Source organism: Bactrocera oleae, chromosome 5 (genome assembly GCF_042242935.1).
Source record: "Bactrocera oleae isolate idBacOlea1 chromosome 5, idBacOlea1, whole genome shotgun sequence".
Taxonomy (NCBI): domain Eukaryota; kingdom Metazoa; phylum Arthropoda; class Insecta; order Diptera; family Tephritidae; genus Bactrocera; species Bactrocera oleae.
In genome coordinates this window covers 36836286-36850067 of record NC_091539.1, presented here as the reverse complement: position 1 = coordinate 36850067, position 13782 = coordinate 36836286, and the positions used below count along the sequence as shown (strand labels likewise).

The following is a 13782-nucleotide window of genomic DNA, read 5'->3' as shown; positions in this document are numbered from 1 at the left end:
AGGCGACTTTGCAAAATCATTCGCCATAGACAGGAACAGGTAGAAAGGACTTGGTGCCAGTTCGTTAGAACCTTCCAACCAAGCTCTCGGAGCTTCTGGCGAGTTACTACCGATGTATGTGGCCTGGTGTTGTACTAACGAAATCCCATTCCTCTCCTATTGGCCAAAAAGCGATTGTTTGTGCAATGTTTATCACCTGGACAATTGAAGCAGTGCTTACATGACGATAGGTATCGACATTTTCCATGTTTGACACAAACAACATTTAAGTCGAGAATCTCGATAAGGTTACGTAATAAGAAAAAAATATATTTTGAGGGATTTTAATAGGCCAGCTTATATGGAAGCTATATTCTATAGTGGCCCGATAGCGGCGATTACGGCTGAGCAGCTTCTTGGGGAGAAAAGAAGGTGTGCAAAATTTTATATCAATATCTCAAAACCTGAACCTGTTCCTTTTTTATTCAATATGTGACGTTATGAATTAGCAAGTTAGAAAAGCATTTGCTTCTTTTTTTACTCTAATCATAGTCGCTTTTTAAGCAAATTATTCCAATTGTTCTCTTCGCCTCTAAGCACCCGACATTCAGTCCACAGTCGGCCGTGTATTTGACTTTTAATCTTCTCAATTACAATTAAGTGGTTTTATTCGCTTTTTATCCCGTAATCCGTTTAGCATTTGTATGCCCGTTCATTCTTCATTTGCACAAATGAAAAGAAATAGAACAACAACAATGAATATAGCAAAACCATGTCACTTAGAAATCGTTGACTTACTTGGTTGTCTTGTGCGCATAATTTGCAATGCGTGATGAACGAACATTTAATGAATGAATAGACGATTACCCAAATGGCTGCTGGCCGCTGGTTGATTGACTTGACTAACTCGCGGTGATCTGAAGTTGGCAACAAGCACGTCAGCTACTGCCCGACCGATTTGGAGTTAATTGACAAAGTAAATTTCGCTAAGAATGTACTTATTGTTATTTAAATCTACTCTATGCCGTGTGTGTCACGTTTTCTCTTTGCGCTTTATTGCCATATTTCCCTTCTTTAAATTTCTCAATTTTTTATAACACATTTACATTTTTGTTTTGTAGGTGCTCCGGTGCTTTGTTATGCTTAATGAGTTATTCTGTTTATGAGATTGTTTGTTGTTGTGCCCTTTTTGTTGTTGTTAATAGACCGAGTTGCCTTAAATAAGCTTAGAAAAATTCTATGAATTTATGGCCATAAATTTGCAGTGGAAATTTCTCTTTCGTAAATTAAATTATATTTCTAAAAATATGCTAATGTATATGGGGAATAATAAGAAAAACTTCAAGTGTAAAAAAAGACTAAAAAAGTGATTTGAATACATTCATTGAACCCAATATTCCTCGACTCTCTTTTAAGTCGGCCGCAAGAACTTTGTAAATCTGGTACAAATTTCGTAGAAGTATACTAAGTAGAAGTATTTCGTAGAAGTATACTAGTAAAATCGATAAGACATCGACTTAGATTTATAGTATGCGATCAGATCCATTTGTTGTACCTCTAAAAGAGTAATAAAAAATAGCAAAAGGGAAGAATACAGAAAGTATGATTTTTTTACGAAATAAAGCAAATTAATTATTTGTCGAGAGTTTTTTCAGAGAAAAAATTAATTAATTATGGCAAGATATCTCTATAGAAGTGGAATAAGAACTTCAAGCCTAATCAGAGTCTGCAGGTAATACTATGCTTTATCAATCTCCATGGAGTCGTTTCGTAAAGTGCTCAAAATACAAGATGCGTTCCAAAGTAAACAGGACTTTAAAAAAAAAGACAGCACAAATGGTTTTATGGGCAAAATCAATTAATTTTATTCAAAAAAGTCTCCTTCTGCTTTAATACATTTTTGCACGCTCCAAAAGCATGTCGAACGAGTGTTTTAGCTCGTTGCACGGTATGGCCGCCAGTATGCCGGTGCAAGCCTTTTGAATGGCCTCCACATCTGCATAACACTTTCCTTTCATGGACAAATGCATTTTTCCGAAAACGTAGAAGTCGCACGGTGCCATATCAGGTGAATACGGAGAGAGGTTGATTGTTAAAATGTGATTTTGGGTCAAATAATCGGCCACAAGCGTCGATCGATGAGACGGCGCATTATCGTGCAACAAACGTGTACTTCCATCTTCGCGATATTCGGGCACACGTCGAATACGTCGCACCAAACGCTTCAAAACTCCAAGGTAGAATACCGCATTAACGTTTTGGCCGGGTGGAACAAATTTTGTTTCATAAAATCAAATCAGCATTGTCTTCACTTTTGACTTCTCCAGGCGCGATTTTTTGGGTTCATGTTCATCGTCATTTATGTCCTCCCGACCACTTTGAAAACGTTGAAACCACTCGTGCACTCTGCTACGGGATAGGCAATCATCGCCATAAACTTGTTTCATTAATTGAAACGTTTCGGTAAAAGTTTTACCAATTTTAAAACAAAATCTAATGTTGGCTCTTTGTTCGAAACTCATTTTCGCACCGATGACAAAAACATACTGACACTTAAAACGCAATAACTTCACTTTCAATAGATGAAATGTCATGAAATTTACTGGAAGTCGATAAAGGATAGCAGATTCTAACGCACTAGTCGACATATAGATGGCGCTACTAGAGTTTACTTTGTTACTTTTTTAATGTTTACTTTGGAGCGCACCTTGTAATACTAATCACCTGTTCGCAGCACCGTCGAGACTTGGTTAGTGAATGATAATCGGGTTTCTATCCGACCATTATCAACATTCTCCAAACCTTGTATTTTGTGCCACAACAATAGAATTCCAATATTAAACTTTGACCATTATATCCAAAATCAAACCCATACGAGTAATCAGGCCCATAGATGCTTACGGCTTATTTTATCTATTCTCTACATAATAAATCGGAATCGATCTTACATCACTTTCCATCTACCCCAAAATTACAAAGAGAGTCAAGCTTTCCATAAAAGTGCAACAGTTGGCTTTGAAGTAGAAGATAGATAGAAAAATATAAACTCCTAAATTTTGAACAGTAAGTTGTATTCGGATTTTGACACTCAGTTCGTGTTGGCTTGATAACAAAATTAGTGCAATCAATGTAATATCGAATATCGACCTATTTTTTAACTATTACAATACAGTGCAGACGCCGTTATATAAGGTGTGTCTTAAAAATAACCACATTTTTTCGAGATAGAATAAAATACACATTATAACATTAAAATATGTTCCCTTAGACTCAATACTACGTTTGGAACGATCAACCAGCGCATCCACTTCATGTGGAACAAAACTACCTTTTGTCCAAATCTTCCTTTAATATTTTAGCCAACATTCTCGTAGTAAAATTTGCAATGAGACCAATAATTTTACGATCTTTTGAATTAAACTGGCTTAATTAGATATAGATAAATTGAAAGCGAAGAAGCCGCTTTCATGGATTCACTTTTAATCAATTCGTCTAGATAATTTTGCTGTTGCTTCAACATGTAAATGTGAATTATTTTGTCTTTTTATAAGACTTGCCTCATGGATTTACTCTTCTCCACTGCACTGGGTTTGCAGCCTAAGTTCAAAGTAAGGACCACACTTATTTGCCATTTTATGGTAGTTCCACTTAATTGCTTTAGATTTACATTACAAATTTTTATTTACATTTGAATGCCGCAAAAGTAATGAGTGCTTAGACAGCAGGGCAATGATCTTTTAATTTCCGCATCTGCTTGACGCTGATGGCATGGCTTATCTCACAAATATCCGATGGGAGTTGTGCCTTGTCCATTAAACGTAAAGCGATGGGGCGTGCGCGACGGCCACAAACTGCTGAGGAGTTTATAAAAAAAAAACATACGTACTTGTATACACACATATGCATATTTACAGTAGAGGCTCGAAAAAGTTAACTAATTTGTTATAGGGGTGCTTTATTTCTTCGAATTCTTAACTTTTCCGTGATATGAAATATGCGCGTGATTATAAGTGTATTTAAGTATTACACGTATGTATGCCAAAATTAATGCAATCAGTCTATTCCTGTCTCTGGCCCCAATATACCCTATATAATGATTTCCGACTTTCGACCTGACTTTAAACCGCGCAGATTGGTAAAAATGTGTGATATTTTAATGAAATTAAGTGAACACGTTTTCTCAGATGTAATAAAAGTATATTATATATAATGAGTTCCAATCCAACGTCAACTACGTTTTTCACAATAATTCTATATGTTAAAATATTGGCCTCTTCGGTTGAGTTTATGGTATATGACATATTTCTGATTTCAGTATGATTTTATTATAATACTCGTTGACGCGAAGTAAAATATATTAATAAAAGTTAGTATAAGACCCTCAATATAAGGTAATAAAATACCAAATTTTATCGTAATCCATTCACGATTTCTTCGTTGAATAAAAGTTAAACACCTCATAGTATTTCGACGGCTTTGATCCTTGCAACCTTGGTTACAGCCGAGCTTAGCACTTTCTTACTTGTTTTGTTTGTATGCTTATGTGTACAGCACTACATATGTATGTATGTACATATATATTTATGCAAATACAATCGACAGGTCAGAAGTTAAAATGATATCAGAAATAGAAAAAATTTCTCGAAAAAATTAAGAAGCACTTAACTTTTTAAGGCCCTGTGTGGCGATTAAAAACGGCTTAACTTTTCCGTATACTTAACTTTTATGCGTCTTAGCTCTTCTAAGCCTCTACTGTAATGATATGATAATATCAGTGCTATGCGGCAACAAGTACATAAGACAGCAATGACAGCGAAAATATAAACGTTGTTACAACAATGAAATATTTCTGCCACACAGTCTCTTAAATGAATTGGGTGGGTCATTGTACATAGAATAGCAAAAAATAGACTAGCCATGGCTTCGGCGGCCAATTACCATTGATCTGATGCAGCTGTTGTTGTTTGTTCTTCTAAACATACCGTTGACCGGTTATTGGGCGTTACACCACTGTCATTCAAATGTCAAAGAACTCTAAATTATAGCATATTTCGCGCTATATACTATACTGTTTATTTATTTACCTTTTGTTTGTAGTTTTCTTATACTTTTAATTTCCATTTCGAATATACTGTTATATCTTAATTTGGTTTTGTCACTTTGCAGATACACAGAGCGTCATCGACGAAGGTAAGCGAGCGGCGTGCCACGAAAAGGAAAGAAATTTCTTCTTTTCTCTTCCTTTTTGTTTAGTTAATACTTGTAGTAGTTAAACTTTTTTTGTATGTTTCTATGTGTGTGCCAACTAATATTGTATGCTCTCAAATTAACTGCATTGGTTATTGTTGTTGTTGCTATTTTGTATACTACTGTGCTGGGTGCTTGCGTTGCCTTGATGACCGGGTCATGATAACAAGCGTCTTTTTAGCGAAAGCAAATTGGCACAATTTGCACATCGTACCACCTGAGTCGTGCCGTTATCGACGTCACGGTGCCCAATGAATTTGATATTGTGCCAATTTGCAACACTTACCATGTGTCTACCTTCATATGTATGCATAATTGTGTGTGTGCGTGTATGTAAGGGCGTACGTGCTGCCGTTTGTATTGTCTAAATCACAGCATTTCAATCGATTTATGTTCTCGTGCTCGTGTCCATTTGTGTTTTCATTTCTATTTTGTGCCATTTCATGTGTCCACTTTCATCACCACTCAAATAATAACAAGTGTCTGTCCCTGTGTCTGTCTTTTTTTTCGTCGACATTGTAACTATGCGCTGTTTGCTGCCAACAAGCAGACAACTAACTTCAGGTATACACACATGCATATATGCTGCCTTTTGTTATTGTTGCTATTGTCAGGTTGTCAATCAAAATACTACTCGCTGATATGTTTGTAACACTAAAACCATGCAAATGTTACGATCGTTGGAAAATTCCTTAATTAACACTTTCCTCTTAATTGATTGTTTTTGTTTGCAGGTGAATGGTGATGAGAGCTGGCAATATGAGGATATTACATTGGAGCGTGGCAATTCTGGTCTTGGTTTTTCGATTGCCGGCGGCACAGACAATCCACACATCGGCACGGACACCTCCATTTATATAACGAAACTGATACCGGGCGGCGCCGCCGCTGCCGATGGACGTTTATGCATAAACGATATCATTGTGTCGGTGAATGATGTATCTGTGGTGGATGTGCCGCATGCATCCGCCGTGGATGCGCTCAAAAAAGCCGGCAATGTGGTGAAATTGCATGTGAAAAGAAAACGTGGCGGTGGCGGCGGTGCTGCTGGCGGTGGTGGTGACGCTACTGCCGCCACATCAGCCACATTGCCACGTAGTGCTGCCGCCGCTGCTGCAGCTGCAGCTGCTGCTGCAGCCGGTCCGAAAGTGGTCGAGATCGATTTGGTAAAAGGTGGCAAGGGTTTGGGCTTCTCCATAGCCGGCGGTATTGGTAATCAGCATATACCGGGCGATAACGGTATTTATGTAACGAAAATCATGGAAGGTGGCGCCGCTGCGGTCGATGGACGCCTCTCGATTGGCGATAAACTGATTGCGGTTCGCACAAATGCGGTAATGTTGAACCATTACTTTCATCCACACTCACACGAGTATCGCTTATTAATTGCATCATTTTATTCTTTTGCAGGCCGAAACTAATCTGGAAAATGTAACACACGAGCAAGCGGTCGCCACGCTTAAGTCAATAACGGACAAAGTAACGTTGATCGTTGGCAAGACGCAGCATCCAGTCAGCTCTTCACAGCCACAATTTGCGCCGATTAATTCGCATTCAACAGGTGCGATAAATAATATTGGAAAAACAGTTGTTGATTTTGCTCGTTCACCATCACCCTCAATCACCACCACCACCACCACCACTACTACCACGTACAACAACAACAATGTTAGCCACACAGCTACCACGAATAATATCAACAATAATATACAATCCTCAGTACCCGCCTCCTCCACAGCAGCTGGTGTTGTTGTTGCATCAACATCCAGATCCCATTCACCTTTGCCTCGTAAGACAAACGCATACATATACATACATACATACAAATAAACAATCAAACATACATACATGCATACAGATATAGATACATCTAGTATACAAGTACATAAGTAGATATACTTACGGCTGATATACAATTACAAAACAGCTATGTTTTTGTAATTTAGCTTTAGCGTTAAATCACTACAAGCTGTTTTCGTTAAAATTCGTTTAACATATAGCAAATTATTGCTCTGTATTTCCGCAATACACCTTTCAGTTGTAGTACATATTTATTTTATCTATATCTAGGTGCTATATCTGATATTTTTGCATCCACAAGTTTATTTATTTTAAGTGGTGTGTTGGAGAGTGTGATTACTTCCATCTGCTTTCGCGCTGTAAATAAAGTTAATGCCGGCAATTTGAATTCGCACATGTGATAATAAAATAAATAATTAGATTTAACATTCCGTATAAAACCGGTAAACACGTGTCCAACATTTATGAAATACGTTCTAACTGTATTCGATTCTTCAAACATTGGAGAGAAGCGAATCGAACAAACAAAAGGCATAATTCAATAAGACTTCTAATCTAAAAGCAAACGTCTGTGAGGCCCTATAAAGTATATATGTACAATATATAAATGATCAGCGTGACAAGTTGAGTGTTGTAGTTATGTCCGTCCGTATATACGCGAACTAGTTCCTCAGTTTGTGAGATATCGATATGAAATCTTGCACACGTGCTTTGCTTCTCAAGAGCTGCCCAATTATTGGGAACCGCCGATATCGGAAAACTAACCAAAATCATGTATGGGAAACTTTTTTATGTGATAAGCTATCTTCAAAAAATCAAAATTTGGTATGAATTATTGTTTAAGCCAATGGTACATATGGTATAATATATAGCTGCCATACAAATTAGCTGATCAAAAGCATGATAAAGCCTTCATAATAATCCTTTTTTTCTTTTAAGTAACCTTAAAGCGACTTGGTGGCTGTTTACACCAAACAAAGTGGCTAGGGAGAACTATCAAAATATTTTCGTTTGTATGCACATCTTTGGCCGGTTACGTTTTCAAATTTAGTTATACATATAGTTTTTATATGAAACGATGCTGTGAAGGATAAAGCTCACTTTTTTTTCTTGTTTTTAGAATCAGTTGAGTTAAAAGTACTTGACCCGATAAAAATCTGAGTCCGTTTCGGTTACGCAGAACCGATTATCCTGAGATCGCATTATTTGATCCACGAGAAAATTACTTATTTCTGCAGTATTCAATATTATAATTGTTCAAACAGATGCTTTATTGAAAAATCTAGCATTCCATATAATGTAAGAAAAATATTACATTAAAGTTTCGATAGAGTTTGATTAATTAATTTTATGGCCTTACCTATACTAGCGAAGTAAATATTTAGTATATCTAGAGTAGTTTCTTATGTATTTTAATATAAAAGCTCGATGGAGAAAATTGGTTACACTGTCTTCTACGCCAATTTGAAAAACATGATTTCGAGAAAACGCCGTTTAAAGTATGCGGTTCAAAGTCGGTCAGCGAGTCGTCAATCGGCATATCTTCTACAATTTTTATGACTGGCTCTTGAGATTTTGCAATATTTTTTTGGAGCATATATCTATCGATAAAGACAATAAAAAATCGATTTAAAACGTGTTCGGGTACTTCCTCCCTTAATTTAGATGTTTAAAGAGCATCGATCATTTGTTTTACTCTCAAAATATATTTTCAAAAAATTTGATTAGGAAATATTATATTTGAACATTATTGAAGAAATCTGGTTTTAAAATCTGAAAATCAATTATGGGATAGTCCAGCTATGTATCTTTAACCCTGAGAAATTTAAAAAAGTGTGTTGAATAATGTCTACATATTTTTGTATGTGATTATATAATATTTTTTGTAGATAACTGCACTTATTTCTTTAAATTCAATATTCGATTTAGAACTCGCTTCAAAATTATATAGCTGACACTAGTTTAAAATTAAGAAAACTAGAAACTGTTATTCTGTTTTTTATGCCTATAAACATATACATACGCCCATACATATATATGAACTAATATTATTTACTGCCTCTCCAAATGTTTGTAATCACGCTTTCCATATGCTGAAATACACAAACATTACCAATATAAGATTTATTTTATTGAAAAAAAAAAACACTGAAATAGGTTAAGTACACACATATACATACCAACATACATATGTGGCTAAAAAATATTCTCTCAACATAATGCTTCCAGTGTTTTTGCGTTACTATTTTTATGTGCCGCGCTATTTTAGCATTTCAATTTTAATTTTGCCAGCGCTAAACTTACATTTTTGAAATATTTTATAAATATTATAACTGCAAAGGAATTTAAGCATGCTAGAGCGCAATGTAAGCACATGCATATAAGTCCAGACACATATGCAGCTTCCAAAAAGGCTATATAGATTTTTATTTTTTACCTATATATTTTCGATTTGTCTTAAGTGCAAAGCAAATATGTATTTATGTGTGGCGACTGTAAATAGCTAAACTGTTTTATTATGCATTTGGCGTCACGTATTGTGCATTAGCACTGCGCTGCGTGCATGAATTCGCCAATGCCTCGCGTTCACGCGTTCAGCAAGTAGGTCCCAGCTACTTATGAGACGTTATTTCATTCCAAACGTAAAAATATTATACTTAAGATGTTTCTATTCTCAATTTATAAACTTCGCTTTTTGCTACCACCAGAACGCAAAATTTTGCCAAGCAATTAGTTAAAACTTTGAAAAACAAATTAATATTTATAAAAAAAAAAAATATTAAAAATATTTAGTTAAAAATAATAATTTAAATTAAATCAACTAAAAATAATAATTTAAAAATTTAAAAAATTGAGTAATGAATTAACTATAATTAAGAAATATGAAGAAAAAAAATATTTTTATAAAAATTAATTAATTAAAAACTTATTATTAAAACAATTAAAAATTAAATTGAGAACCAAAAATTTAAATAATATTTATAAAAATAAAATAATAAAAAAATGAATAGATTAAAAAAAATTAAGTAGTTAATAAAGAAATGTTTCTCCCTCCGCTCCCTTCGCAGTACGAAGTCTATTTTTATATTTATTTAAAAATATTCTTATAAAATATAAATTTGCCAAGCAGTTATTTAAACTTTAAAAACAAATTATTATATATAAAAAAATAATATTAAAAAAAATTTAAATGATATAAAAAATTAATTAATTAAAAAAATTATAAAAATTAATTAATAAAAAAAAAAAATTTTAAAACAATTAATTATTTTAAAATTAAAAAAAAAATTATAATAATATTTTTTAAAATAAAATAGTTAATTAAAAAAATTATCTCCCTCCGCACTCTTGCAGCACGAAGTGTATTTTTATATATGTATATTCAAAAATATTCTTACAAAATCATAAGAGAAATTCCTAAAGATTTTACTTAAATTTACCACAATATGTTTATTATGTATGCACATGTGTATGTGTTTTTTATATTCCACCTAGTATAATTTTTCTTTATATTCAAAAAAAGAAATAACATTATTCCAAAACACATTAATTCTTTTGCTCTTCTCATTCCCGTATCTTTGCAATCATTGACCAAAAATGTATGTCTAAACAAATGTTAATACATACTCGTACCTAATTACATACAAATGTACAAATGTATTCTGTTATACAAATGCCATCGTAATGCATTGTTTGTGTGTGCGTGTTGTGTTCAATTTCCGCGTTGTGGTTTTTGATAATTACACAAATTATAGAACCAGCATCTAGGTATGCGTCATCAAATGTGTTGGCCGCCGTGCCACCCGGAACGCCACGTGCCGTCAGCACTGAGGATATTACACGGTAAGTGCAGTCGCTCAAACTCTATATGCACACATATATATGTATATATATAAATAGTTATACTACATTACATTAATTATATAATTCATTTTTCCATATTCATATTTTTATATGTTTAACGCTGACAAAGGGCCATTTTCTCAACGTCTGGTTAGCAACCATCTGTCAGTTAAGTTCTGGTTAACTCAACCGAAAGGAGTCTTAGTTGCTAACCAGACATTAAGAAAACGTCCCTAAATGATTTATTATATTTGGAATTGTTCGGTTTTGTAGTTAAATTGTCTATTGTTCAAAAACAAAAATGCATAAGTAATTTGTAAAATGAACTAAACACATTTTTTTGTTGCGTCTGTTTGTTAATCCAGTTTGGTTCACGGAGAGGAGCTTTAACGGGGTATTCTAGTCTAGTGTTTTTTCGAGTGCTATCAATAAATAAAATATATTCTTTATCTAGATAAATGCTGCTATTGTACTAACTAAAAGAAACTTTTGCTAAACTGCGAATATCCGAAAAACAAAAATTATACCCTAACAGGGTAAGTTTGCCACGAATTTTCTAACACCCAGAAGGAAACGACGGAAATCCTATAAAGTATATATACGTAAGTGATCAACATGACGAACTGAGTCAATTAAGCAATGGCCGTCTGTCTGTCCGTCCGACTGTATATATGGTATGCGATTTTGCCCCTCAGTTTCTGAGACATCGATTTTGCACACGTCCCTTTCTTCCCAAGAAGCTGCGCATTTGTCAGAACCACCGATATTGGACCACATAGCAACATGTTGCAGAGAGTGTTGTTCATCTAGCGGTTGTTAGTATCACCTAAAACTAATCGAGATAGAAATGGAGTTATGTATATATGTATAAATGATCAGGATGACGAGACGCGTTGAAATCCGGGTGATTGTCTGTCCGTCCGTCTGTCTGTGCAAACCGTAACTTGAGTAAAAATTAAGACATCGTCATGCAACTTTGTACACATGTTCCTGGGCAAAAAAGTAAGGACGATTTCGTAGATGGGCGTAATTGGAACACTGCCATGCCAACAATCGAAAACATATAAAGTGCTGGTTTGAAAATCTTTAAAAAGTGGGCGCCTGCCCCGTAATAAGTAAATTAGCAAAGGACAACTTTTTCAACCCTTCTTACGATATTGTGAAAATTGGTGCAATCGGATGATGACCCCGCCCACTCCCCATATAACTGTTTTGTTAAAAACTACTAAATGCGCGATAAATCAATAACTAAATGCGTCAGAGACATTAAGTTTTACATCCAAGATGGTACGAGAAGGCTTTATAGGAGCCGGTGTAAACATGACACCGACAACTTTTTGGTGAATTCACATATCTCTGGAGCTGCTCGACCGATTTCAACCAAGTTTGGTACATAACGTTCTCCTAATATTCCTATGTTTCAGTGCAAAAATGGACTTCCCATAGAAAACACTTTTATATTCCCTTTGTTTCTTTCACACTTTAGTATACAAATAAAGCATTAATTAATATAACGGGATACAACTTTGCACGAATATTGCCTTTGATGTGCGCCGCTTTATGACCAAAAATTTTCTAAATCGAAATAAGACTGTTCAAGCCCCTCTATACCGAATATGTGGACATCAGTGCCTATAGTCGACTTTTTACCGGAAATATCGGTAAATGTGTGAGATATATAATTGAAATTCGGTGCGAATCCTTTCCTGATATATGTATGTCTAAATTTCAAAAATAGGTTGAATTGGGTCCATACTTCCCCTAGACCCCATATACCTAATATACAGATTTTCGAGTTCCGGGTGATTATACCGCATATAAGTTATCGGCCAATATGTGAATTATCTCAATAAAAATGAGAGAGCGTGTTTTTCTAATAACCGTGTATCTTTGTGCCTAAAATAGATAAAATTGGGTGAAAACTTGACCTAACAAATATATAACTAATATCAGAATTTCCGAACATCCGGCTTACTTTACTCCATATAGATTGGTGATGGTATGTGAGGTATCTTAATGAAACCCAGGGAGCATTTTTATTAGTACGTGGAATGTGAATAGCATGTGGTATTGGCAAATATTGATAAAATCGGGTCAATACTACTCCCAAGACCCATATACTACATATAATGATTTTGATTTTTCTAAAAAGTTGTATGCCGAATATGTCGGTCAGTGAGTATTATTTATATATAAAATTCCCTCAAAATATGTTCTCGAGTATACTTGAGTAATGGTCCACATTAATTCAATCAGCTCATCTCTTTCTCTGCCCCCCAATAATGATTTCCGTCTTTATACCTGACATTAAACCGTACTGGTTGGTCAAAATGTGATATTTTAATGAAATTAAACGGACAAGTTTTCTTAAAAGTATGTGGCTTAGCGCTGAATTAGACTGGGATTGGTCTAGATCTTGGTCTAAACCTCATATCCCTTATATATTTAATTTAGTCTCTTCGGTTGCGTTGATATTACATACATACAAGTATATCTCATTTCAGATGTTTTTAATATATTCTTACTTGACGCGAACTAAAATATAGCAATAAAATTATGTCGTAAGCTATTGATCTTCAATATAAACCAAGAAGACACCAAATTTGATTGTAATTTGTTCACGCTATTTTCGAATAATGAATGCTAAATATTTCGTAACATTTTTATACTCACGCAACTTATTGCTACAGAGTGTAATAGTTTTGTTCACGTAACGGTTGTTTGTATCACCTAAAACTAATCGAGTTAGATATAGAGTTATATATATATATAAAGGATCAGGATGAACAGACGAGTTGAAATCCGGGTGACTCTTTTCCGGGTGAAAAATTGAGATATCTTTATGAAACTTGGTAGACATGTTTCTTGGTACCGTGAGACGGTTGGTATTGCAGATGGGCGTAATCGGACCAC

General features: G+C 34.6%; 1 protein-coding gene across 27 annotated transcripts in view; it reads left to right on the top strand.

The window, feature by feature from the left end:
• The window catches only part of dlg1 (discs large 1), a 134075-nt gene that overhangs the window by 87619 nt on the left and 32674 nt on the right, over positions 1-13782 (top strand). For 20 of the 27 annotated variants that reach the window (XM_070110166.1, XM_070110162.1, XM_070110160.1 and 17 more), the window contains 4 exons: positions 5146-5169; positions 5961-6560; positions 6637-7015; positions 10782-10869. In XM_070110166.1, the coding sequence (XP_069966267.1) occupies positions 5146-5169; positions 5961-6560; positions 6637-7015; positions 10782-10869 (1091 nt within the window). The remainder of the gene's footprint in view (positions 1-5145; positions 5170-5960; positions 6561-6636; positions 7016-10781; positions 10870-13782) is intronic. The other 7 variants (XR_011396556.1, XM_070110165.1, XM_070110164.1 and 4 more) reach the window with 3 other exon arrangements.